General features: G+C 54.2%; 7 protein-coding genes across 7 annotated transcripts; 3 read left to right on the forward strand and 4 right to left on the reverse strand.

Annotated features, from left to right (window-relative positions):
* Positions 1–1,252: 1,252 nt before the first annotated feature.
* On the reverse strand, positions 1,253–5,039 carry CTHT_0029510 (uncharacterized protein; the record flags this gene model as incomplete). Its single annotated transcript, XM_006693343.1, has 4 exons — positions 1,253–1,680; positions 1,769–4,007; positions 4,080–4,870; positions 4,952–5,039. The coding sequence occupies 4 exons, from the start codon at positions 5,037–5,039 to the stop codon at positions 1,253–1,255; spliced, it is 3,546 nt and encodes a 1,181-aa protein (XP_006693406.1).
* A 4,484-nt stretch (positions 5,040–9,523) lies between these two features.
* On the reverse strand, positions 9,524–13,017 carry CTHT_0029520 (lon protease-like protein; the record flags this gene model as incomplete). The annotated part of the gene is made up of 2 exons (XM_006693344.1): positions 9,524–9,724; positions 9,787–13,017. 2 exons carry the CDS (start codon positions 13,015–13,017, stop codon positions 9,524–9,526), a joined length of 3,432 nt encoding a protein of 1,143 aa, XP_006693407.1.
* Positions 13,018–14,069: 1,052 nt separating this feature from the next.
* Positions 14,070–14,666, forward strand: CTHT_0029530 (uncharacterized protein; the record flags this gene model as incomplete). The annotated part of the gene is made up of 1 exon (XM_006693345.1): positions 14,070–14,666. The coding sequence occupies one exon, from the start codon at positions 14,070–14,072 to the stop codon at positions 14,664–14,666; it is 597 nt and encodes a 198-aa protein (XP_006693408.1).
* Positions 14,667–15,037: 371 nt separating this feature from the next.
* CTHT_0029540 (uncharacterized protein) lies at positions 15,038–15,943 on the reverse strand (the record flags this gene model as incomplete). The annotated part of the gene is made up of 1 exon (XM_006693346.1): positions 15,038–15,943. The coding sequence occupies one exon, from the start codon at positions 15,941–15,943 to the stop codon at positions 15,038–15,040; it is 906 nt and encodes a 301-aa protein (XP_006693409.1).
* A 331-nt stretch (positions 15,944–16,274) lies between these two features.
* CTHT_0029550 (uncharacterized protein) lies at positions 16,275–16,814 on the forward strand (the record flags this gene model as incomplete). The annotated part of the gene is made up of 3 exons (XM_006693347.1): positions 16,275–16,316; positions 16,384–16,495; positions 16,555–16,814. The coding sequence occupies 3 exons, from the start codon at positions 16,275–16,277 to the stop codon at positions 16,812–16,814; spliced, it is 414 nt and encodes a 137-aa protein (XP_006693410.1).
* Positions 16,815–17,123: 309 nt separating this feature from the next.
* Positions 17,124–18,025, reverse strand: CTHT_0029560 (phosphatase-like protein; the record flags this gene model as incomplete). Its single annotated transcript, XM_006693348.1, has 5 exons — positions 17,124–17,302; positions 17,357–17,451; positions 17,533–17,818; positions 17,873–17,901; positions 17,961–18,025. 5 exons carry the CDS (start codon positions 18,023–18,025, stop codon positions 17,124–17,126), a joined length of 654 nt encoding a protein of 217 aa, XP_006693411.1.
* A 927-nt stretch (positions 18,026–18,952) lies between these two features.
* Positions 18,953–21,805, forward strand: CTHT_0029570 (uncharacterized protein; the record flags this gene model as incomplete). Its single annotated transcript, XM_006693349.1, has 1 exon — positions 18,953–21,805. One exon carries the CDS (start codon positions 18,953–18,955, stop codon positions 21,803–21,805), a length of 2,853 nt encoding a protein of 950 aa, XP_006693412.1.
* Between the last annotated feature and the right edge of the window lie 4,119 nt (positions 21,806–25,924).

A 25,924-nucleotide genomic window follows, 5' to 3' on the forward strand; every position in this document is an offset into this window, starting at 1 on the left:
ATCACATTATACTATCCCAGGATCATCTACGGCTATAGCATGAGTTGCAACTAGCTATTGAGACATGCAAAGAATAAAAAATTAAATTTGAAGAAAGTTAGGTCGTAAGTTCATCCATCGAACTCGCCCCATCCATCTGCAGATTCCAGGTATCAATTACCCTAGCAAAATGCCGCCGTCGACCACCACTACCTTTCCCATCATCCGTCCTTCTTCCTGCCCTGTCCAAATAAAAGCCTGATCCCTCATGCACTCAACACAATTTGTCCATAACTGTTGCCCCCTGCCAGATGCTCTCCTTTATTACCGTCAACTACGCAAAAGTTAGTTGATGACCAGTCCGAGATACAAAATGAAAGGTAAAAAGGAAGATGGAAGAGAAGGAACAAATCCACCAAGAGAAAATTAGGAGGTAAAAAGTATAGGTAGGAGGTATTGCATACAAAGACCTTCCGGATATTCCACGCGTATGCTTCCGTCCTTGTCACCGACTGCCGTGAGAAAGAAGTCCGTTTGCAACTCATCAACGTTTTCCAACAACCAAGTCGGAGGGATACTGAACACCAAGAGTCATCAAAACCTGTCCGACTCATCCCTCCCACCCTCATTGCTGCCACACCATTCGGCATGGTCGGTCCAGTTTGGTCCGTCTAAGGCCTCGTACCGAGCTCGTCCATCCCCATTGATTGAACCCATGACCTGCGATCGTTCCATCGCCATTCTCGCCATGAGCGTCAGATTAATACTGGCCGTCCCCATCATCATCATAATCATCATCATCATCATCACTAAGACCGGTTCCAAGCGACGACCCCCAAGCATACCTAGACATAGATCCCTCCTTTAAGCATACACTGATCATCATCAAGCCCTCCTATTAAAGCAAACACCATCAGTCCACCACCCGTCTACAGACTGGTCACAAACTCACTCCATTTCACTTCCTTTACTTTCCATGCTGGGCATAGTGTCCCTGAGGTCAGGTGTGGTGCCATGATGATAAGATCGTAGATATCGATGGCGTGTTGATGGGATGAATGACAGTGATAATGATGCGAGTTTGATTGTGGATATGTTTGTGTAGTAATGTTGCTGGTGACTGTGTGTGTGTGTGTGCGTGTGTGTGTGCGTGTGTGTTTGTGTGTGTGTGTTTGTGTGCTGGATGAGAAGTGATAATAATATGACGATGGGAAACGCTGTTTGTGTGAGATCGTAGGATTATGATGTAATAGCGGTCACTCATCCTCCACAATCAACTCCCCCCTCCTATAATCTCCGGCTCCCAATCCCATTCCTGCCCCCCATCCCACCCCAACACCAGCCAGATGCCCTTGATAATGATGATGTCCAAGATGTTGGCTATGATGTCGCTGATGTGACTCATACAGAGAAGAAGGTTGATACTGCCCCGTCCAACTCCCCATCCCAGCCGCCAAATTAAAATCCATGGCTTCGGTAGTCCGTAACCCCTGAGCTTGGTGGTGATGTTGCCAGTGGGGATGGAGGTGTTCGCTTCCGTATTGTTCAAGTTGCTGGTTCTGCCAGCTAGCGCTGTACTGCTGCTGGAGCTGGTACTTGTCATGGTCGTTATGCGAATGATGGGAGTGATGAGAACCTCGGCGGTAATGGCCATGGGAATGAGAGTGTGGATGGGGTGGGGGATGGTGATGGTAATAACTGCTGTATCCCCAGTCATCGTCCTCCTGGTCACTCCGGTCCCTAACAGCCAGCCGACTATCCTGATGACAGGCGTCACAATCACTCATACCCACAGAAACTCCAACTGCACAGCCATCGCCGATCCCACTCAAACTAACCTCTTCCTGGCCAGCTCCTCCTGAAGCTTGGACAGGGGGAGCAGCGGGGACAGCAAAATTCAACGGCGGCGGGGTCGGCGCAGGCGCAGGGATGGGGGCAGAGCGGGGAGGAGGGACGAAGGATGAGGTAGTAGGGGTTTTGGAGAGGATGGGGGACTCGGTTATCTGGGGGATTGAAACGTTGGCTGCATTGGCATTATTATTACCTTTTGCGGACTTTGGTGACTTTGGTGACTTAGGTGAAGAAGTCGTGTGGTCGGCGCTGTAACGGGGATGTTTGATCTTGACTTTGGTGTTTGCTTTGTGCTTTTTGGGCTTGCTGTGTCTGGATCTAGATTTGGAGCGGGATCGGGAGCGGGAGCGGGAGCGGGATTTGGAGCGGTTTGAGTGTCTGGAGTGGCGTGAATGGTGAGAGCGACGGTCATCATCACCATCATCATCATCGTCGTCGTCGGCGGCGGCGGCGGAATTGGAGCTCGACCCGGAGCTGGACTCAGACTCTGTGTCTTCGTCCTCTTCCACAGCCCGCTCGTTCTCTTCCCTCCTCTTCCTTCTCTTCTCCTGCCTCTTCCGATGCAAGATCATCGAGTCCTTCACCTTCTCGCTCTTGAGTCTTCTCCCCCTGAGCGCGGCACCACGCCCCCGCCACTGACGCTGCTTATGCCGATGATGCTCTTGTGTTGTTGTGCTCGTGCTGGACATGTCCTCATCGCTCGTCGTGTCGTCATCTTCATCTCGCCTCTCCTTGTCGCCACGCTGCCCGACATACTTCCCACTATCCCGATCAGTCCCCGATTTGAACTTCCGGCCTGCCATGAAACCGTCTATCCTCCTCGGCGTGGCGGGCTCCAAATCTCCCTCGTTCGCATCCTTCCCGCGCGATTGGGGGATCGGAATCCCGTCTTCATTATCAGAAAGTGGGTGTCGACACGGTATAGAATCATCATCTCCATCCCCCTGACTCCGGCCCCTACTCGCGTCCCTCGACGGCGACCCTGAGATGCCCCCCGGCCGAAGAAAATCACTCAGCGACGGCACCGCCGGCGGCGGGAGCTCAGCGCCCTCGCCCTCGGCCTGCCACACCGCGCCCATCATCCATTTCCCAATCCGCGACGTCTGGCCATCATCTTCTTCATCCTCTTCCGTCGGCAAGTCACTCGGCGGCGAACGCCCTCTATTCTGCCTCGTCCGGTACGGAAGCGGCCTCGCAACCAACGAGTCTGCACTCGCCCTCAGATCACCCGCAACATCCTGCTGTTGCTGCTGCTGCTGCTGCTGCTGCTGATTACGCTCCATGTAAGCCCAGCCATTCACCCTCGGCGTGCCTTCAGGCGTATTGTCATGATCCCCCCCATTTCCCCTGACACTATTCTCCTCGCCCAACTTCGGGAACCACCCCAACAACTGCGCCGCTGATACCCTCTCCGCTGGATCCTCCGCTAAACACGTTTCCACGACCCTCTTGAACCAATCCGGGACTTTGTTATCATCAGCAAAATCCTCCCCCTCAAATGTCAACCCCCTCCCCGCCTGCAACACCTCATCCGGATCATCCCTGCCCGCTGCCAACGCCCAAAGCACCATCCCCAGCTGATACAAATCCGACTTGATGCCGATATACATTGCCACTCTCTGCCCGGCGTGAATCAAGGTCCTCAGCTCAGGCGGCTCCCACCCCATAGGACACCCACGCCGGTTGATATCAATAATCTTGGCGTCGTCCCGCTCGTCAACAACAATATTCGTCAGGGTAAAATCTCCCTGGACAAACCCCGCCTCGTGGATCTCAGCCAGTCCGGCGACGATTTGGCGCGCCCATTTCTCGCGGCGGGACCAGGGGATTTTCGCGCCCCTCTCGCGCTCGTCGTACAAGATATCAATCAGTGCCCCCTTCGCAGCATAGCTGATTAACACGCCCCGGACATGCTGTCCCTCATTATCGAGCACGACGCCATGGAAACGGATCACGTTGCGGGCGTGGCGCAGTCGGTACAGGGCGTTGATTTCATAGAGGAACTCGTCAATTACGTCGGGGCCGGGGATCTCCTTTTTCACGAGGGGACGGCCGTGAACACGGACTTTGTATACAAAGCCGGAGAGGTGGCAGTCGAAATGGATTTCGCGCTCTTTGAGCTTTTTGCAGCGATCGAGGTGTCGGAGGAGGCGGACGGGGGGGTAGCGGATGATTTCCTGACAATGTCAGCCCGTTAAATATAGTAAAAGAAGGGGGAGGGGGGGGGAGGGGGGGACCCAGAAACATACATTCTGATCCTCACAAACATGAATATGCAACCGTCCCTCCATCGTCTGCAGTCTCAAATTCGTCACCGTCTCGCTCCACACAATATCCGGTAAGCTATCCCTTATTGCTTCGTAAATCATAAAATTCTTTTCTCTCTGCGTCCTCCCTGGAACGCTCAACTTCCTCTCCAGCGAATCCTCCGGCGCATTCCTGTAGTCTAACGTGACACTGACCCTCCTCCAATTATGCGGATCGTCTGGCGGCCGGTACGTCACGAAAAACTTCTCCCGGTTCGACTTATCCCTCCACGACATCGACAAATTCAATATCCAAACTGTCTGCAGCTCATGATGGATCTGCTCCCGCCAAACACTCGTCGTCTCGCTTCTCAAATCAGTCCGTGAACTCTCCAGGTCACTATTATCCCCCTGTCCTCCCTGAGCAGGGGCAGATCCCGCAGGCGTAGCCAAACCACTCCACTCTGGCGGCGGGCCCGGCGAGGTCGGCGTGCTGAACGGCTGCTGCTGTCGTCTACCAGTGACCTCGCTTTCGCTTGCTGCGGCTGAATCAAACGCACTTGTCGAAGCTCTTATGCGTCTGTCTACCGAGAGGGCTCGTCTCTCGGCTGAAGAGGGACGCACGGGTTCGAGGCGGCTGCGGACCTCGGAGCGCTGACGTTTCAGGGTCTGGGTTCGGGGCAGGCCCGGGATGGCTTTGCGGGGTGTGCGGCGTTGGGTGAGGAAGCCATTCCAGCTGTCGTCTTGGGGTTTCTGTTGCTGGGTCTGAGGCTGATCGGGGGTACCATTAGATGCTTTGGTTGAGGGAAGTCAAGGCGCGTCAGTACGATGGACTCTGCGATGCATGTTCCTGTCATGGAGGGAGAAGGACCTACGGAAGAAGGATTGTTTTGTGGGGTTGTGAGCGTGGCCGTGGCCTTTTGGGGACGAGGCCACGGGTTCGGTGTCTTCTGGTTGAGCCATGGTGATGCTGATTAGGTATGTGAGTTGACGTCAAGTGTGTTGACGCTGAGTATGCCAACTCGATGTTGAATAACTCAGTGAGCTCACCGGCAATCCTGCTGTTAAAGCAGACCCCGCCGGTTACCAACTGGGCAAGGCTTCTTGGACGGCGTACTGTCTCCTTTCAGCGTCGTCGTCACCTGACGCTCGCACCTTCGTGATCCTTTATGCTCCTGAAATCATCGACGTGGAGATGTCCTTTAAGTCTACCGACCAACATGCAAGGAACGCATCACAGGCAGGATATTGTTGATGCCGAGTATGGGAACACGCGTAAAGACAACTAGAAAGTGTCGAAGTTGTAAGGACAAGGATGAGGATGAAGCTAAGAATGAAAGCGGCTCAACACCCGCCGTTCTGCAACATCGATACTTGATCAACCTCGGGCTCAGTGAATCCAAGCGTCCGGCCCAGCCGACAGATTTTGACGATGATGATGATGATGATGATGATGATGATGACGTGGGGGTAACACTCAGTGACCGTCGGGGTAATCGGGGGTCAGGGTCGGGGTCACAGCGTGGTGGTCATGCGGGCATTCCCCCCTCAGACCTCAGACTGTTCGAGTTAGAGTGGAAAGGAGGGGTATTCACGGGCACTGTCTGTTCATGTCGTGGGTGAATAATGATGCATAAGAGACAGGAGTCAAGATCCAAGATAGTGTGAGACCGTAACACGGGAAGAACCTGAGAAGGTCAGGTTAGGGATGAAAGGAAAGTAGGCTTGTAAGATTGGATTGACTAGAATTGGGCTTGAGTTGGTTTTGGCCTTGCTCTCTCTAAAACAAGGCTTAGAACCACAGCAGAGTGATTGGCGATTGATCAGTTCGTTAGGTAGTTGGCGCTGACTACTGATTACTGTATGTTACCCGGGGCCCAGCCCGAGAATCTCCTCTGGGTCTTGGGTCTTGGGCGGCGGCTTGCGCGCGATACCCTCCCATCATGATCTCCTGCATGATGCTGCTGCATCTGCTTTGAGCTGAGCGTGCAGAAAGTCGCATGCACAAATGTGAGGCAGCGAGGCAGACCCGCATCGAATGGGCGTGGAACATGGAGCCATGAGACAAATGAGCCTTGTGCGCAGCAGCAGACAGTGGTTGTCCCAATGCGCAATGTGCGGGGCTCGCTGTCGCGAGGTTCTGTGGGGTTGGCTGACGGATCTGGACACCAGGGTAGTTAGTGTAACGGTACGGTACCATCACACAACGGTACGAGGTTGGCAAGGATGGTACGGTTACGTTACGGTATTGGAGTCTGGACTCGTGAAATGGAAGCCCGGGCGCATGTTCGCTGAGGTTGACTCTCGAGAATCGAATGCCGTTTCCATCTATTAAACTCCCTCGACACAACCACAGCCATCTTCTCCATCAGCCTGACGCGGCACAACACGAGATCTTGTGTGTGGGTGGCAAGTGAGCCATTTTTTAATGCATGTTCACCTCCCTGCTACCCTCTTCTTGCCATCCTCCAATGTGATCCCCTTTACACCTTTCATACACTATAGTAGGTAACTTACCATGCTACGTTACACCGTAACAAAGATAAGCCATCCTATCGCGGACCTCGCACGGCGGCAGGCGGGGCTCCTGCTCCAGGCGTCCACCCCACCGGTCATGGGCAACGACGACGGCGGAACATCCGACATGCTGACGACTTGACAACTCATCACCATCTATTCCCATTTTCCTCGAAGCGAGCGAAAGGGCAGCGGTATATTTTGGCTCGAGCGTCTCGTCTGGGTGTCCAATGTACAATGTACGTATAAGGGAGGATCTGAACCTGATGAGGTTGGGGCAAACTCTTGCCTTTTTTTTTAATTTTTTTTTGCAAGGCGCTCATCGATGGCATCAAGGTCTGAAGGAAAGCTTCTGGTCCTGGCTCGGCTGTGAAAAATATGCGGGGTTGAGCTGCTTGAATGGACTCATGAGAGCGCAAGCCAGGCGCCAGTCCATCACAATTCACCAGGTCGTGATGCGCTATGGCCACCCACAGAACCGACTGACAGGAATGAGCCGCATTTTACTTGGATCGGATTGGATTTGGGATTCCTGCCCGAGCCAAACAGCCCAACGGTACTTAACCCAGGCCTCAGCCCAATACCGGTCAGGCCGGTACCGATGACAGAAGGCAAAGGGAAATAGAAAATTTATCCCATGGTTCAAGGCTCACTCAACCTCGTTTACCTATCTATATACTCGCTGAGTTGTTCTTCATCACTTGTCTCCAGCAGCCCCCCCCCCTCCCCCCTCGGGCGCCCCGATCTCAAACACCGCACATCTCGACAATAATGTTGATGATCCTCACCTGACATGACTTGAACCAACTCTTCCAAACTATATCCCGATGTACATCGCCTACGATACCCGCCCTTCCCGTTCTGCCTTGACCCTTCATCGGCATCGGCATCGGCATCGGCATCGGATGCAGCCAATGCGGCAATGCCTGCTTGCCTACGGATCCATACAGGCGAGATGCAGATTCAGTTGCTCAAAGCCTTATTCTGGCCCGGTAAGCAAGCGGACTGGGGCATATCCCTACATACTTAATCGGGGCAGCAGCATATTGCTAGATACTACCTGCAGATTTGTTAATCGGCCAACCAACCATTCTTATCTAACTCTTCCCGTTGCTTGGTCTAGAAGAGCTCTACTGCTAGGGCTTGTTGATGCCCGAGCTTATTCTAATCTCTCTATCATCTATCTGAAGCTTGTCAGAGCTCTAGAAACAGGGAACGGGACGATCCTAATCCCATAGACGTACTGCTGACCAACACGCATGCAATCGACACATACACAATAACTGATGCTGCACATCAGTCAACAAATCTCACTTGTCCCTCCTCCGATTACTTACATATGCTGCTAGGAGACCTATATCATTTTGGTATTCTGCTCAGAAACAAAATTACACATGCACAATAAGCCTTGATGGAAAGGCAAGGTACTACATTGACACGTCTCCCGGGTCGTGTCCAACGGCCCACAAGCTGAAGCCAAGGCTCTGACTGCCGAGCCAACATCTTACAAACACATAATACAACCGCTTTGAGTGAGGGAAAGATTTGAGTGTTGAGCAGCAGAACCATGTGCCTGCGTGCAAGGTCTGTGTAAGACTTATTCATCATGTTTGGAGCTCATCCCTGCGTAATAAAGAGGCAGACGACTGGACTTTTGTGTGGCCACGATATCATTGGGTTGGCGAATGTCAAGCCCTAAGGATGGAACTACCTAGCCCTGATTTTGAGAGGTAGTGGCCAATTGTAAGCCTTTTCGACAAGTTCAGGTACATCCACTACGTGCAGCAAGAGCTCCAGGCGCTCTCCCATGAACAACTGCACGGACGGCCTGTGGAACACAAAGCTCCTCACCTAATATCTTCCTATCCATTTCTGGAATGACATCGGTATCGTGTTTGAGCAGAGTTTGGTTCCACATTTGGATGAAAATCAGCCGTGAAGAGTATACAAAAAACTACGGAAAAAAGGGGGAATTTATGAGGCCGCAGCTGATCTTGGGATGGAACTACCAAACTGTTTCATATAAACAGTATATAACTTGTAGGAAGGCCCGCATTTGCGAAACTCAAGATGCCAATCCAGCTCATTCCGAGATTCCAGGCTGGGGGTTTGCTTCAAGATCTCGACTTTGGGCATGTGTGTCTCTTACCTCTCCGTCCGTCCGTCTCTACGTATTCAGGAGTCAACGTTAGGAGCTGTCTTGAAACTATGTCCAGGCCGATGAAGGGCTCTTTGGCAGGTCGAATCACACAACAGACAATTCGGCAACGAGGATATCTACTTTTTTCCTATCTGTGAGTTAGTTGTATGTCCTATATCGGCAATGCTACCGGTCAAGAGCCTTCCGTCCATCCGCCAACCCCCAACCGTCTATAAAGATGAACATGACTCTGACGGACCTACACTCTCCGATCCCTAAGCCTCTTTTATCACCCATTCTTTCGTGCATGTTTCCAAGTATACAACTCTTCTTCCCACCGATATGACAACAAATACATGCTTCGGTAACCACATATTTTCTTGGGAACCATCTTTTGCTGCTGCTGCTGCTGTTGTTGTTGTTACTTGTTCTTTCCGACCCCCTAAAACCTTGCTTATGTAGAGTGAAGATGATCAAGACAATAAAGTGAGGTGAGAATGACTTCCGTAGTATGTAATAGCTTGCGTGTATGTATGAATGCGCTCTTCCAACCCGTCCCAAACTCCCCATCCCACATTCCTTCCGTCCATCCACCAGTGTAATAGATCCCAAACATACCTTTCTTAGTCTCACAGCACTAGTCGTACAACCAATCCCCGCGCCTAGTCTAAACATCTCCTGGTCTCGCCTAGACGAGACTCAAGTTTTGTTATGTAAATGAGAAGAAAGCCTTCTCACGTTAAAGATGGAAAGTCCACCACCCAACAAGAAAGACCGAGTCCAGACTGACTCAGTCACTCTCCTCCTTCTCCTCGCTCTCCCCCTTCTTCTTCTTCGCCTCGTTCTTGGCCTTCTCCTCCGCCTCCTGCTTCTTCTTCAGCTCGCACGCCACACACTTATTTGCCTTTTCGCGGTCCAGGTTCGGGAAGATGATGTCAAACACCTCCGAGTACCAGCTGACCGGGCGTCCCTCGATGCCCTCCTTGATGTTCTGTACGCACAGTCAGTATCCATAGCTGCTAGTACGTTAGTGAGCAAACGGGGGAAACTCACCTCCGGCAACTCCAGCCAATCCGACATATTATCCTGCGGGAACACAATCATCTTACAACCTGCCCGTCTCGCCGCAACAGTCTTCTCCCTCAACCCGCCAATCCTCAACACCTTGCCCGTCAGCGTCAGCTCACCCGTCATCGCGACTGTCGGATCAACGGGTGTATCCAGCGCCAGCGAAAGCAACGACGTGGCCATAGTAATACCCGCCGACGGACCATCTTTCTGCACGGCACCCTCCGGCACATGCACATGAATCTTGGCCCGCTCAAGGAAATGGTTATCAGGGAACTGGCGCGCCATCCAGGACTTGGCAAACGAGTAGGCAATGGTCGAGGACTCTTTCATGACGGTCTTAAGGTTGCCCGTGATTTCGAAGGAAGGGCGCGAGCCCGGTTTGAGAGAAGCTTGCAGGATGGCCTCGACATACATGGCTGCGCCGCCCAGCTGGGTCCAGGCGAGGCCCATGGTCACGCCGGGGGGCGTGACGTCGTAGAGGCGGTCGGAGGTGAAGACAGGGGGGCCGACGTAGTCTTTGAGGTTGTCTTTGGAGATGGTGACGTGGACAGTGTCGGGAACTTTGAGAGGTTGGCGAGGCTTGGCGGTCGTTTCTTTGGCAGAAGCAGTGGTAGCCTCAGAGCTGGCAGACTTGTCCTTCTTGTCTTTGGCCTTCCTGTCCTTCTCCTCCTTCTCCTTCTCCACAAGCTTCTGCTTCTCGGTCTCTTCCTTAGCCTGAGCCTCCTTCCCCTCCTCGGTCAGTGCCTCCGCTTCAGGCAACGCCTCCTCGCCCAAATCCTGCACAATTTTCAGCGCGCTCTTCCGATAAATCTTCTCGATATGCTTCTTCAGATTGCGCACACCTGCCTCACGGCAGTAAGACTTGATCAGCTCCTGAATCGCGTCCTTGGTCAACTGCACATCGACACCCTTTAACCCAGCCAGCTCCTGCGCCTGCGGCGCCAGATACCGCTCCGCGATGGCCACCTTCTCGTCCGACACGTACCCCGACAGGCGGATTACCTCCATGCGATCGAGCAGCGGGCGCGGGATGGTATCCGTCATGTTGGCGGTGCAGACGAAAAGCACTTTAGACAAGTCGACGGGGACATCCATATAGTGATCCAAGAACGAACTGTTCTGTTCTGGATCAAGTAGCTCGAGCAGGGCAGATGACGGATCGCCCTGCCAGCCGCGGCCGAGCTTGTCGATCTCGTCAATCAAGATAAGCGGGTTCTCGGTCTGGCACTTCTTGAGGGCCTGGATGACGCGGCCGGGGAGGGCACCAACGTAGGTGCGGCGGTGGCCCTTAATCTCGGCTACGTCGGTAAGGCCGCCGACGCTGAAGCGGTAATATTGACGGTTGAGGGCGCGCGCGATAGACTTGCCGATCGAAGTCTTGCCGACACCCGGGGGACCGACGAAACAAAGGATCTTGCCCTCCACAGACCCGCGCAGCTTGCCGACGGCAATGAACTCCAGAATCCGGTCCTTGACATCCTTCAGCCCGTAATGATCTTCATCGAGCACCTTCATCGCATTCTTGATGTCAAAGTTCTCCACACTCTGCATGCCCCACGGGATCTGCGTCAGCCAGTCGAGGTAATTCCGCGTGACGTTGAACTCGGACGCGGCCGGCTCGAGATGAGCGAGTTTGTTTAGCTCTTCGTCAAAGACCTTCCTCACAGCCTCGGGCATGGCCAGACTATCTGCCTTTTCTTTGAACTTCTCTACCAGCTTGTCCTTGCCGTCCGACTCGATTCCCAGCTCGCGGCGGATGCCCTTCATCTGCTCCATCAACCAGTACTCGCGCTGGCGCTTGGTGATCTTTTGCTCGACGTCCTTGGTGATGCGGGCCTGCAGCTGGGCGTTGGCTAGCTCCTTCTTGAGCACCAGGAGCGCTTTGTGCATGCGGTCCTCGACGTTCAGAGCTTCCAAGACCTCCTGTAGCTCTTGGGGCTCTCCGGCCGAGACGGCGGCGGCGAAGTCGGCCAACTTAGCAGGCTCTGACATGACGTTGCCGGCGGACTGGCTGATGGAGAAGGTCGAGATCTGGTCTCTGAACAGGCTGTTCATGCTGGCGACCTCCTTGAAGACATTGACGATCTCGTTCGTCACGGCGCGGATGACCTGGCTCTTGGGGTCGTGCGGCTCCTCGACGAGGTTCTCGACGTTCGCAATGCTGACGGGATACTTTTTCAGGAACGAAGTCACCTCGTAACCCTTGCGCACAGGCTCAGGCTTGCGCGTCTCAACGGCGCTCTCCTCGAAGCTGGCGACCACATCACCCTTTTCCTCGGACTCCTTGGATGGAATAACCTCGGGCACCGTCTCCGCGGCAGCCTCCTTCTCTTTCTGCTTTTCCTCCTCGCTCTTCGGCGCGATCAGCGAGGTAAGCTTGATCCTGCGGTGCGGGTACAAGATCGCAGTAATACCGGTGCCCTCGCCGTTCTGCGAGTTCATGGGGAATGCGCTGGTAACCTGGGCGAAGACACCAACGTCGTAGACATCATCCAGGCTATGGATCACATCATCGTCGGCGTTCTCGTCCTTGAGCATGAAGGCACCGACATAGGGTTGGCCTCGACGGAACATCTCCGTAATAGCAGCGGCGACGTTCGGGTCCTTAATAGTAATTGCCTTGTAAAATCCAGGGAACAGCGGGCGCTTAGCAATCGGTATAGCCAGCACCTGAGGATAAATTTCCGGCACGGCAGGCTTCACGAGCGCCTTTTCGCCCCTGCGCCCTCGCCTGCCGCCGCTGCTGCCCCCAGAGCCGACGTCATCACCACCCGACCCCGATGAGCCCGCTCCTCCAGCGGCAGTTCCCCTACTGTCCGGGGGCTCCGGCTTGCCCTGGCTGTTCCCACTCGAAGCCTCCGAGGAAGAGGACTTCGACTTGGTCGTCACAGCCTTCTCCTTCTCCTCGGCCTCAGTATGCTGCTTGTTTGCCTTCTTCTCCTCCTCCGACAGCGGCTCTGCCGGCTCGAAGAAACTGTTGTTATTGCTGCTGCTCTTCTTCCCTAGCGCGGGATATGTGGAGAAGCTGGCCAACGGTGCGGGCCTAGTGCCGTGAGAGCTTGAGAGGGAGACCCCATTGTGCCGAGAGTGAGGTCTTTGCCGTATTGAGAGGGGAAGAGACGAACGGAGGGCCAGGGCCCGCGAGGATGTGCTGCGCAGAAGCGGAGAGGTGGTCGAGGAAGGTAACCGGAGGACGCGTTGTCGGGGGAGCATTGTGATAGGGAAAAGTATGAGTTAAGTGTGGGAGTGGTGGTGTGGTGAGCTTCTTGGACGGTTTGACGTCAGACGGACGGGAAGATTTGCGTAGACGGATCCGAAGCAGAGCTCTTCGTCACCGTGGCTGACTGCTCGACTCGGTGGGTTCGTGAGGGGAGAGAGAGGAGGGGGGGGGTTATGCTGAGTCAAAAAAAAAAAGTATTGAGAAAAAAAGATAATGTACAATTCGCAGCAGGAAAATGCGCAAAATCGAGAGCAGCGCGCGAGGGGAGCCAGGGTCTGGTCACAGCGGTGTCGAGAAGTCAAACGGCGTCAAATGGTCAGAGATCAATGGCGTTCTGGGGGACGGAGCAGGACAAGGACGGGGATCCATGGACCAATTCGATGATGTCTGAATAATCAAGTGCCTGCCTAAGAGCTTCGCTGCGGCTGTCGGCAATCGTAGAAGCTGCTCGCAAACCCGTAAATCTTGGCGCTCGCGCGAGCGTGTAACAGTGGGGTTCATAGGGTCCACCTGAGCCACGGGAGCTTCAGCCGCAACAATAATTGGCTGTCTCGAAGTGGACGTGGGTCTGCTGTGGCGATGTCAGGCCATCGGGACCGACAAGTGCGAACAGTAATCCTCGCGATGCGCCACACTGTATAAGTTGACAACCCGAACCCTGAGAGACCACAGCTGCCCCGCCCCCGCACTTCAGATAAGGTCGTCTCGGGAGCAATCAGGCTGTCCAGTTGAGTTGTGTCTTGCATGTGCTTTCATCAGAGTTATATCGAGTTATATCAAGCCGCGTGTTGTTATGTTGGGCTCTTTGTTTGCGTCTGTCGCTACCAGCTATTATAAACCAGACGCATTTTCTTACGGCTTCCGACTTTTGCCATATTTCCACATTTTACCTTTATCCCATAGCTGCATCATCCCCCGTCGACCGACACATTCATGAGCTAGCAGCGCTTTCATCTGTACTACTAGTACCAGTATCATCATTCTATAATTATATTCACAACTCACCCTCTATTGCCAACCGTCAATATAACCAATATAACCAACCATGGCGCCCAAACCAGACGAACTCTCAACCAACCTCTCCAAACTCTCCATCAATACCTCCCTCGACACATCCTCCTCAAAGTCAAAGAAGCCCAAGAAAGCCACCAGCCCCGTCGCCGACAGCTGGGAAGACGAAGTCGACAGCGACGACGGCTCCTCCTCCGAAAAAGAAAACCCCCCCACCACAGCCACAGAAAACCTCGACACTCCCAAACCCTCAGGCAGTGGCACCTCCGCCCCGCCACCAACCCCCCTCTCCCCCTTCGCAACGAAACCCTCTGCCAGCAACTTCCCCCTAACCTGCCCCAGCACCGGGCCAGGGGGCTTCACCCTCCCTCCTATCGACCCCTGCTCCTCTGACTCAACCAAGCCTTCATCTGGAGAGAGGAGACGCCCCGAAAAGACAGATGCTGTCGCTAGAAGGATGATCGCCAGTGCACTGGGGATGAAGGTACCTCGTAGGACAGAGGAGCAGAGGGCGTACGACCGGGCGTTAATGGAGGCGGAGAAGAAGAGGAGGGAGGCTGAGAAGGAAGCACAGCGCAAGCGGGAGAAGGAGATCGAGGATGCGAGAAAGGCTATTTGGGGGGATGATTAAGTTTTGCAGTTCAAGAATTTTGTATACGGGGATTTTTGGGTATCATGGAGGTATGTTTCGGGCATCTCGATCTCTATTTTGGCCGGATATCTGGATATCATATGAATGCTTGGTTGGTAGAATCCCGGGCTGCTCTTCTCAGAGAAACAGCCCGAATCAAACATATTCTTGGCCTTAGCGGCCGGCGTGTTCGAACAGTCGCATGATAAGCAGACCAATGGCTACGAGTCCAGGCAGTGGGCCCAAGACAGGTTACGAGCCTGGCATCCGTCAGTCTACCACTTCATCTCGCCAGCCCAGTGGCTTACCTATCCTCCTGAACGTGAGCCCCTGATATCGTCTAAAACGCTCTATGACCTCTCCCAGTCTCCTCAACTCTTCCCTTCCCCCAGTTCCGCCAACGGCAAATTCCTCCCCCTCCAAGTCAACACAACCTCCTTCCCTTCCTGCCCCCCCTCCTCCCTATAATACCTTGTCGTTACCCCAAGCCCCTCCAACCCTTCTTCTTCAGCCCTCCGGTTCCACAACATCTGCAACACCCTTCCCTCCTTCGTACACATCACAAATGCCATCGGCCAGGAACTCCTCCCCAACGCCTCCCTTATCCCCCTCGTCGCCGGCCTCCCCGTAACCAACAACCCCAACACCCCACTAGACCCCCTCCACCCTACGGGCGCAGACGCGAACGCGCCTTCTAACTCCCTGACTAAATGCGGCCCTGGCTTCCTAACAGCCTTACACTGCGCTATGACCTTCAGATTGGGCACGCTGGCGTGTTTGCGCACGCCTGGTGGACTGAAAGTGCCGAGGAGGTCGACGCCCCCGTCGGAAACGCCGCCTACGCGCCGGAGGGAGAAGCCGTACCGGGCGAGGGCCGCGCAGGTCGTGTATTCAAAGAGAGTGCCGACGTAGACGGAGGTTTCGGGGTCGAGGTTTGTGCGCGAGGCGTATTCTAGAAAGGTGGGGAGGTCGTGGTGGTTGGGGGCGGAGGGGGGGGAGGGGTAGATTAGGGGCTGGTCGACACGCGATTGAGGCTTTGGCGGGGATTGTGAAGGTTCAGTGGTTTGTAGTTGAGGAGGGGAGGGGTCGAGTGAGGTTGAGGAGGTCGGCTCTTGAGATTCTGGAGGTTTCGGAGGTTGCAATGCCTCGTCGGGATGTTCATCTTCTGGAAAAGAGAAATCTGCTACTAGGCGAGTGGCAGCAGCAGAGAAAGATCTTCGCAAAAGTGTTGATGCTGTGTGCGCTCTTAGGAGACTAGGAAATAAACTTGATCTCATATTGCATTGTCTATAATTAACAAAAAAAATCGAGCGAAAGAAAACCGAGCAGGATCCTAGTCAATTGAAAAACTGTTGGACGGAGAGTTGTCAAAAATGCGAACCTTGACGGCATCGTCTGCAATCAATTCAGCGAATTTCTTGGCACATTCCAAAACTTTTATCTTATCGCACAGTCTCTATACAGTGTCACCAACCAGGTCGTGACGTCTTACCCTTTACCGGCACCATCTGGTCGCGATCGCATACGCAATATCACAAGCTTCAAGATCTACAATCACCCCCCATCGCACCAACCATTCCCCTAACGTTCCTTTTTAAGTCCGCAAAGATGGGGGACAGACTCACGCAGCTCCAGGAGGCTATGGACGAGGTAAGTTTCCAATCAGCCCCCCCCCAATTGCCCTTCTTTTTCCTGTCCGCTAACACCCAGTCCCCAGCTCCTGGAAATGTTCCTCTCTGCTTTCTTCTGGGTCGAGCGCCACCACGACCTCAAAACCTTCGGACCAAACGACAAGATCCCCGATCTCAAAGCCGACCAGCCAAAAGAGGGTACGCAGTAGCGACGTTCCTTCTGGTGCTTCTGCCTGCTAACACCCCACCCCCCGCAGTCGACACCAAATCCCCAGAAGAATACAAAGCCGGCCAGCTGCAGCTCGCAAGGGATATCATTGTGAAAGAGCAGCAGATTGAGTATTTGATTTCGACGTTGCCGGGGCTGGATAATAGTGAGAGGGAGCAGATACAGTTGTTAAGGGAGTTGGAGGATGATTTGGTAACGGCGGAGGCGCAGAGGCAAGAAGCGCTGAAGGAGAGGGATGAGGTGTTGGGGAAGTTGGATGCGCTTTTGAGGGGGTTGGAGAGGCCTTAGCCTTGGCATGATACGTTGAGAAGGTTTGGGGATCCCCTAAGGCTGGGTGCGGTTGTTGTTAAAATGGATGTCGTCTGGTTTAGGAGAGATATGGCCTCACAGGTTGGTTCATCATCACAGATCCACCAGGAGAAGGTAATCTTCGGAACGGTAATGCGTTGGGATTGGGACTGGGAACGAGCATAAACGGCGTTTGATGGGCAAGGATTAATCAGGAGTTAAGATCTAATTGATATCCTTCATTACGAGCTGTATAAGTCCATCCCGTGAACATGTCTATCCTGTATCCGTATCTAATCAACCCTCTCCTCAGTTTGCCGCAATACTCTCAGGCTTAAAGAACTGCGGAAACACCGTCCGCAGGTCATCCAGATGCCGGATCTGGTACTTACAGGCCGGTGTATCCGGCACCTTGACCCCGTCTTCCACTAGATGGGCAACGTTCCACCCAATCTCCTCTGCTTTTTGGCAGTTGAGATAGGAGTCATCTAACGCCATCAGCAACATAATCAACCATATTCAAAAAGAAAAGAGGTACTCACCGACAAAGTAACAATCCTCAAACCTCTCCACGCCCGCTTCCCGCATCGCCTTCTCATACATTCCCCTCTGCGGCTTACACACTAACGGTACCTGGCTATAATCGCAGTACGTCACCCCATCAAAAAATTCCTCTACCTCCAGCAGTCTTACGACTCTCTTCGCATGATTGACATACGCATTCGTCAGCAGCCACAACTTCACTTTGCTCCTGTCGATATCCCTAAGCAGCTTTTTGAGCTCGTCCCGTGGTTTGATCACCCCGTCGAGCGGAAGTGCGTCGTCTACCTTGGCGTTATATTCCAGCGGGTCGATCTGGTGGTGTCGGACAAGGCCTTCAATGGCGAGCCCGTAGGATTGGTAGTACTCGCGGTGTAGGCGGACTGCTTCTTCCCAGGGGAGGGAGAGGTGCTCGTGGAAGTAACGGTCAATTAAATCTTTCATTAAGTCATGGACGCGAGCGCCTGGAATTGTTAGTAAGGGTTGGGGTTCAGGGGGTGAGGAAGGCGGCGACGCACTCTTGGGGTAAAGGCAATTGTCAATGTCACTGTGAGAGTTAGCATGTGTCATCGGCTCATAGATTCTGCTTGGCTTGGGATAGCTTACAAGAAGAGCACCTGCTTGGGCTCGACCCGGTTGGTAAGGGGGTGATCTGAGTCTGCGGACCCCATGACTGGCGGGGATCCCGGATGCAACGCGTTGGATTGAGGTTGAGCGAGAATCTGGGCCTAGCCAAGGAAATAGAGGAGGATTCTGAGTCTTGATGCCGTAGAACAAGGCTATGCTGGATGGTAGACTTGAGATTTTACGGGTATATAAAGAGGGCCTGCTGAGAGCAGTCAAAACGTTCAACAATATAAGGTCAAGTGCAATCCAACAGTCCGAGTATCAACGCCTGGATGTTTCCAGTGGATGCTAGACAGGGCAGTCACTCGCAGTGAGAGTGTCCTATGTATTCAGTACAGAACACATGGAATATGTCTAGACAGCTCTCTCTTCATAACCCTTCACAATTTATATCTTGGTCCTGTATACGAGGTTCGACCAACAATCAGATTCCATCCCCTTCCTTTCCTTTTGACTCTGGCGGCCTGGATGGACGACCCCACCGTCGTGGCACGCCCCACCGCTGCAAGCTCTGCCGTGAGTGGCCGCCATCGCGTGCACGTGCCACCGCTTCACTGAATCACGTGCAGGCAGCCATCGCTATATGGTCCGTGTGCGCCTTGTCACGTTGCATTCTCGGCGTGCTTGGCTCGTGGTTTGTCGTCGCCTTGTGCAGCTGGGTCGATCGCTTCTTCCTTGAGTTCCCTGTATCCGAACCTTGAACTTCTAACGTTCATCAGCAAAGTTTGACTTGCTCTGTACCGACTGCAAGGCTGCAACGCCATACCTTTGCAATCCCCATAATTTGCTGGGTTGCTACTTAAAACCGTGACGAGTTGACCCTATCTAGTTTTCATCGTGGATGAAAAGGATAGGCGGTGGTAGACACGCATGCGCACATCAATTTCTGGCCACGACCGACTTGCTACTGCCGAAGCATTAAACTTCAGTCGCCGAGAGAGTCACCTAAGCAGCCAGGACAAGGTCAACCAATGGCTGGCGCATCCGCTGTCGCGGTGCTGCCGAGCACCAACACAGGTGAAGGCAGAGATGAACAGCCGGGGTCATCGAGCGCGACCTCGAGCAACAATCTGCTGGCGTCGTTGAAGCCAGAAGAACAGAAGGAGCTCCGCGAGTATGACAAGCTGCTGCTGTTTTACGACGAAGTCGTCCGCGGCCAACATCCTCGCATCAAGTTGCCCGAGAAAGCTGTTGTGGCCTCGGGCCAGCCTGCGCTCGAATTTCTTGCTCCTTCTGTGCCTCTGGCTACAACTAGCCAACCCGCCACGCCCTCTTCTGCCCCTGCTGGTGACAAGAGCACAGTAACTTCTGCTACTACCGACCGTTCTGCAGTAGTTGACAGCGCCCGTGCGTACCAGGCAAACCAGAAGGCCCCGAGAGTACCTGTCCAAGCAAACAACAGTGCCAGCGTTAGCCTTCCCGGCCTCGGGAACTTTCCTGCTCCCTCGTCTAAGTCCCCCAGCTCTTCCAAGCCCGAAGCTGAAAACAAGATGCCAGACGGTTTGCAACAGGAGAAGGACGCGATCCAGAAGGAGCGCGAGCGCATAGAGCAACGCCTCAGGGAGCAGCTCGAACAACGACGCGCCGCCGGTAAGGCCGGAGCTGAGCAGTTGCCAGACCTTGACGTCGCCGATATTTTTGAGAAAGTCATGTCCCAGAGTCAAGAAGCGCCCGCGGCGGCCAGTGCTGCTGCTCAACAACAACCTGTCCGAGCTACTGATCACACAGCTGCCAATGCCTCGACTTCCTCTGCCGAGCCGGTATCTGACAATTCGACCTTCTACTCGAGCCACCTTGACACGCCCGAGTCGGGCCTGGTTGCCCGCATCCCTACATCCCCGTCTGATACTGAGATGCGCGAGGCGTCGCGCGAAGGTTCGCCGTATGAGCCCGAACTGGATGAGCCCGTTGTCATTCAAGCCCAACCTGCGCCCGCGCTTGCTCAAGCTATTCCTGGGATTGCTCCCGGGCAGCCTGTACAACAACCTCAAACATATCAGGGTCCTGGTGTTGCTGGCCCCTCCAGGGCGTATGCTCCTGCTGGTCCTAGCCAACTGAGGGATTCTGCCCGGCGTGAGGAAGCATACCAACAGGCTATGGCTCGTCCTCCTTCTCCTCGTATCTACTCCCATGAGCTCTCACCTGTTGCTCCCCAGCCTACTCATGTCCTCCCCCCAGGCATAACCAGACGACAAGAGATGCGCGCCACTGCCTCCAGCAGCGGCTCCCAGGCGACCCCAGCCCAAGTTTCTGCCCTGAGGAAGCAGGGCTCCAACCCAAGCACCCCCGAAGGCTCCCCGCGACAGGGCAGTCGTGGCGTCGAAAAGAAGAAGAAGAAGAAAAAGAGAAAGGCCGACCGTGCTGCCGAGAATGCCGCACCCTCTCCGTACATCAAGCCCGAACCCCGTTCCCCATCTCCTTTTTCCTCTCGTCCGGCTAAGCGGCAGAAGCAGTCACAGAACCAGCAACAGCAGCCTGTTGAGATCCATGACGATGAGCCCGCTAGGTATGAGCCACCTCCTCCTCCGGCCCGCGTTGACGAAGGCAGCCAGGAGCGCTATCCGCCTCGGGTTGTCAGGCAGGAACGTGTCGTGGGCTATGAGCGCGCCGATGACTACCATCATCGTTATGAGACCTCGCCTAGATACCAGCGCGTTGAGGCCGTTTATTATGACGACTGTAGGGCACCGCCTCCTCCGGGTAGTGCGTATGAGTACCGCGAAGTACGTACCGTGCGACCTGCTTCTCGGTTGGTCGAGGCTCAGTACGAAGACGGTCCTGGTGCGGCTTACTACCGGGAAGTTCCTCCCCGGGCGGTGTCGAGGATGAGTATGCACCCTCCCTCGCCGGTCATATATGAGCAGCCGCCGCCGCGCCGCATCGTTGTCGACCAGTATGGCCGCGAGTACATTGAGCCTGTCCGCGCGACGGCTATTGTGCGGGAGGAGCCCTACGACAGGCCCCCTCCCCCTAGGGCTGTCTCTCGTCGACCTGATCCTCTCGATGACGAAGTCCACATGTACCGGCCCACGTCCTCAGGTTATGCGGTTCCTCCTAGGCGTGTTCTTACCACTCAACAACCGGAGTATGCCTACCGTGACCCCGAACCCCGCGGCACCATGCCCCCTCCGCCTCTCCCACAAGAATATGCTCGCCCTGAACCCCCGAGGGAGTACATCCCCCGACCGGCGAGCGTACGCCCTGTCGAAACTGTCCGCTACGAACCTGTTCCTGCAAGCTACGAGCGAGTCCCCCCTCCTCCACCTGCACATCTAGACGACCGTCCCCCAAGAGAGAGCCAGAGGGAAGCGGGTTATTACCGCGCTGCAAGCGTCCATCCAACCCTATCAAGCAGCATCCCCCGCTACGAAGTCTACGACCGCCGTCCTCCCCCTCCTCCTGCAGAGCGTCCTCCGGAAGATAGACATTTCGTCCCCCCTCCGCAGCCTGCTTTGGGAAGAGCGGGGAGTGTCCGCCCTGTTGACCCCACACCTCCTACAGCACGGTATGAGTACGCACCGCCGCCGTCGAGTAGGGGGGTTGTCTACGCGGAGAGTGTGACGGCTACGCCGGTGTTGGGGAGGGAAGTTAGGGCTTGGAGCGTCATGCCTGATGGAGAGGTGCCAGTTAGGAGGGAGTTCCCTCCTCCTCCTCCTCCTCCTCCTCCTCCTCCTCCTCCGCCGCCGCCGCCGCCGCCGCCGCCGCCTCCACAATACATCCGTCCGGTGCAAGACAGAGAGCGAGATGATGATGTTATTTACATTGAGAGGGGGCTTGCACAGGGAAGGGATAGGGAACGTGAGCGAGAGAGGGAGTATCGGTGATTGAGTATGTGGATGAGCAAAATGGGTGTTTGTTGAGGTGTTGTCCATATCGCTTTTGGCTTTTGGCTTTAATGGATTTGTGTTTGGTTCGGCATTGGTTTGCATGCCGTGGAAGGAGAGTAATACATCGGGAGCTAAACAACCTTGTCCTAGTCCTGTCTGGTTCCAGTTGGGTCGACATACTCTATCGTGGGAAAGAGTGACATCCTCTTTTCTTGATTGCCTAGCAAACTGCTGAGTTGTTGAAGGATTCTTTTGCGTACACCTTTTTGTACGGCGTGTGTAATACCTACCTGACCTTTGTCGGGTTTTGTACGGTTCGTTATCGTACGGATGAAAGGAGGATATTGGAGCATCGGAGGAAACGGAATTATTACCCAGGTAGCTACCTAGCCACTGACAACGGCCAACAAAGTTGTCTCTTAGTCATCATATCTCAGCGTTTGCTGTAGCTGTTCACTCATCGCAGCAGTATATATATATATATATATATATATATATATGTCTTCTGCTTACTTGCCTATCTTTGGCGGGACAGTTGAAAGAAAGGACAAAAGCGAACTTGAAGGGACACCTATACGGCATCTAGCATTGAGCGTACATAACATTGCTGGCTGGCTGGCTGGCTGGCTGGCTGGCTGGAGGCTGGAGTTGCTACTAGAGGGAAATGGAATGGGTCTGTGTTTGTATGGATAGTGTATGAGTTTGTCCTATTTGGGTGTTAATACCATGTCTGGGTTCTGTACTTGTCATCTCCAGCATCACCGGTGTTATGTATGGATTCCTCACTAAGTAGGTCCGGGTGAGGACAACACATGTGAATATCGAGGATGCCCGGTGTTCGGGTACTACTTGTATGCCGACTACCTGACGCAGCTGGGTTTGTCGACCGAAGTATGGCTTAGTGTCTGTTTCATGTCTCATCCCAAGATCAGTTGGGATCGGACAGGCAGACGATGCGTAACCTTGACGGGCAGACTGGATTGGTCCCATTCGATTCACACACACTCCAGGGACCAGGGGACTAGTCTTCTTGGATCGTCGTACGTAGATGCGTATGTGTTCACATCAAATTTTAATCGGATGCTGTTCGCGTCGAAATCATGACCGGCATGTATGTGCATTTCGGATGAAAGCTTAGGGGAGGTAGAGCCAAGCTGCACAGCCTCCCCTAAGATGTACGGTTTTGGTGTCGGACGTACCACCTTGACCGTGGACTTAACGGCTTACTTGTACTTTGATTCATGGTGTGCTGTGTATACTGCCACGGAGACGAGGGACAAGGAATAGGGGGTTATGAAACTTGAGTCCCGAAGGTGCCGTAGGGAGAGAAGAGGGATTGTACGACCTGCCTGTTTTACCTTCTTTTTCCTAACTTAACTACCACAAGGTTTAGACAATCGATCTTACTGCTCCCTATCAAGCTTCCCTCTCCCCATATGTCTTAAGAGGGGTGCAAGATTTGAGACGATATGTCTTGCCCATCCCTCAACGGAGCCCCCTCTGTGTGGCTTGTGCAAGGGAAAGGACTGCAATATGGGGTGGTGTGGTGTGACCCCCACGAACCACCCACAGGAGAGATCGTCTTCGTCCTTGGCAGGTGATGGGAGAAAAAGCCGGCAGCGGGAGATCGGCCACTTGGAATTTACACTACAAACGAGAGATTCTTAGGAAGTGGGCATCAGATGCAATTACACCAGCCCTGAGGGGCAGAGTTAGTGGGGTGACTCAAAACGAGAATTACGATCTTGAGTTTAGAGGTTCGGATCAAAATGCATGAAGGGATGGTGCTAACGGATTTCTACGGAGGTAAAAAGCTGCGAAATTTCTAACCCCTGAAGTTTTCAAGATCTTGCAAAAGCTGCATCCGAGAAAGCTCGTGGCTTTGCCGGACGAATGTTCGCTGCTGCGGAGGGAGACCAGCCACGTGACTTGAAACCCTGAAACCTGGGGGTGTCATGACACCTGCAGCAGGAGGGTAACAAAGGTCGCTCGTCAGCTGCCTCAAGTGTTTTTGGCTACGACGTCTGGAGAGTTCTTGTTCCGACTCGAGCTTCCTGTTGACAAAAGTGAGGGAAGCTGCGTGATCGTGTGCTTCCGTTCTCAAGAAGGAACAGGGAGTCGGGCGACGTTGGAAACCTGCGCGGACGGGATGCAATTGAGGGACAAACATCTGCTTGCCTTGCATCGAAGTGCCGTCCGGTCCGGCAGTGGCGGGTGACCAAGCTCCACTACTTGGATGGGGACCTGGAAGCAAGTGACAGGCCAAAGCTCGAGGGGCAATAGCCGTCGGATGTTTTGACGGGAGCTGCTCAAGGGCACAAAGTTCGATGTTCAACCAGCTGTGCTTTTTGTGCTGCTCCTGTTCGTTTTGTACACAGACTGGGACCCACGCTTGCCCGGGGTAGAGATGAAGAGGGGTTCAATGGATAAGCAATGCAATCGCATGCGATGGATAGATGAATGCCATTGCTTCACTAACCCGAATGTCATGCCTCGAGCCTCATTTGCCGTGGTAATACCTCCCATTCACGTCATGGATTTGAGACATGCAAGGCACTGGGGAATTCAGGACTCAGGAGAGAGAGAGAAAGGGGGGGGGGGACGGGGGGAAGAACGGGCCATGATGATCTGCGGAACGAGATGCTTCCACCGCAGCGCCAATGGCCCGTAGAAACACGTCGCCGAGCCGAGGAGCGCAGATCCCGCTGTGCTGCGCCCAGGTGCGCGTTTAGGGACAACAACAATAATAACAGAAGGTGCTATGTTTGGGAGGAAACATAGTTGCTGCCGTCGTGAAGCTGGAGATGGTAATTTTGGTCCCCTTGCTGACGCTACTTCCATGAACCATGTACTGCTGTCACGAGCACAGGAGAAGCAACTCCCTCCGAACGAGCCTCTCAACGTTTGAATCTGAGTGAAAGCCGTAATATCAACCCAACAGTCTGGAAGCTACTGCTGCCGGCATGTGTTGACAGGCTGCACATCAGCGGTTGATCAATTTTACGACGGTGTTTTGCGTGCCAGCTCGCGGCGCCAGGTACATCAACTGCCCCAGACCTTCGAGACTGCCCAGACTTGCTTGCGCACGGACCATGCAGCGTGTGGAGAGAGAGGCTCTCTTGCCAGTGGCTACCGGACGCACCCCCCTTCGGACCGCAGCTGGGCCCCACTCTCACTGGCTGCTTGGCTGTTTTGGGGCACTGGCAGTGGCTCGCGGAGAGGGCCCACGGCCTAGCCCAGAGGCTCCAGTGCTCCAGCAGTGGGTTGAGAGTGCTCCAGTAGGCAGCGAGCACCCGCCAATCGGCCGCCAAGCGCTCACAGCTGATGACCCAGGCTGAGTGGCTCGCTCGGGCCCAGGCTTTCCCGCACCAGAAAGCAGCAAGACGTGACCCGACCCCGATGTGTCCTGTCTCATTCTCGCACCTTGCCCTTGCCTACCTTTTACTCTCACTGCTGGACTTGGACTTCCACTTATTCCTCCACATTCATCCATCCATCCTTTCCCCTCCCCCCTCCCCTCCCCTCCAACAACACTGGAACTGGACTGGACCTAGACTGGACTGAGAGTGGACTGGATCTGGATCTGGAGATCGTAGGACGGAGCAGAGAACACGACAGTTTCCCTCTCATTTTTCCTCTCTTCGTTTCTTTCCGTTCTCCTTTCTCCGTTCTCTCCTCTCCTCTCCTCTCCTCTCCTCTCTCCTCGTTTTCCTTCCCCTCCCCCTCATCGTGATACCCATCCCCCATATCGGTGCCCCCAGTATACCTGTTCCGTACCCATTCCCCATACCCATACCTGTTTCCATTCTGGTTCCAGATCGATTCGTTTTCATTTGCGTCCGTTCTAGTTCGATTCGATTCGCATTCCACGCCGTGCCATTCCGTTCGGTCTCGTTCCTGTTTCTTACCTATCTGCCTAGGTGCCTACCTACGGTTACCGTTTCTTCGTGTCGTTGTCGTGAGCAGAGCTTCTCTTCTCCAAGATTCCTTTTTTTTTCTCGTCGCGCGGGCAGCCTTCCAGCTTCGAGGTCCTCCATTTTTCAAGTCAGGTCGTCCTGAGGTCGCGGTGCCTTGCAGCTTTGACGTTTTGGCATTCCGAGTCCGCGGGTCTAAAGT

The sequence above is a fragment of the Thermochaetoides thermophila genome (genome assembly GCF_000221225.1).
Source record: "Thermochaetoides thermophila DSM 1495 unplaced genomic scaffold scf7180000011816, whole genome shotgun sequence".
Taxonomy (NCBI): Eukaryota; Fungi; Ascomycota; class Sordariomycetes; order Sordariales; family Chaetomiaceae; genus Thermochaetoides; species Thermochaetoides thermophila.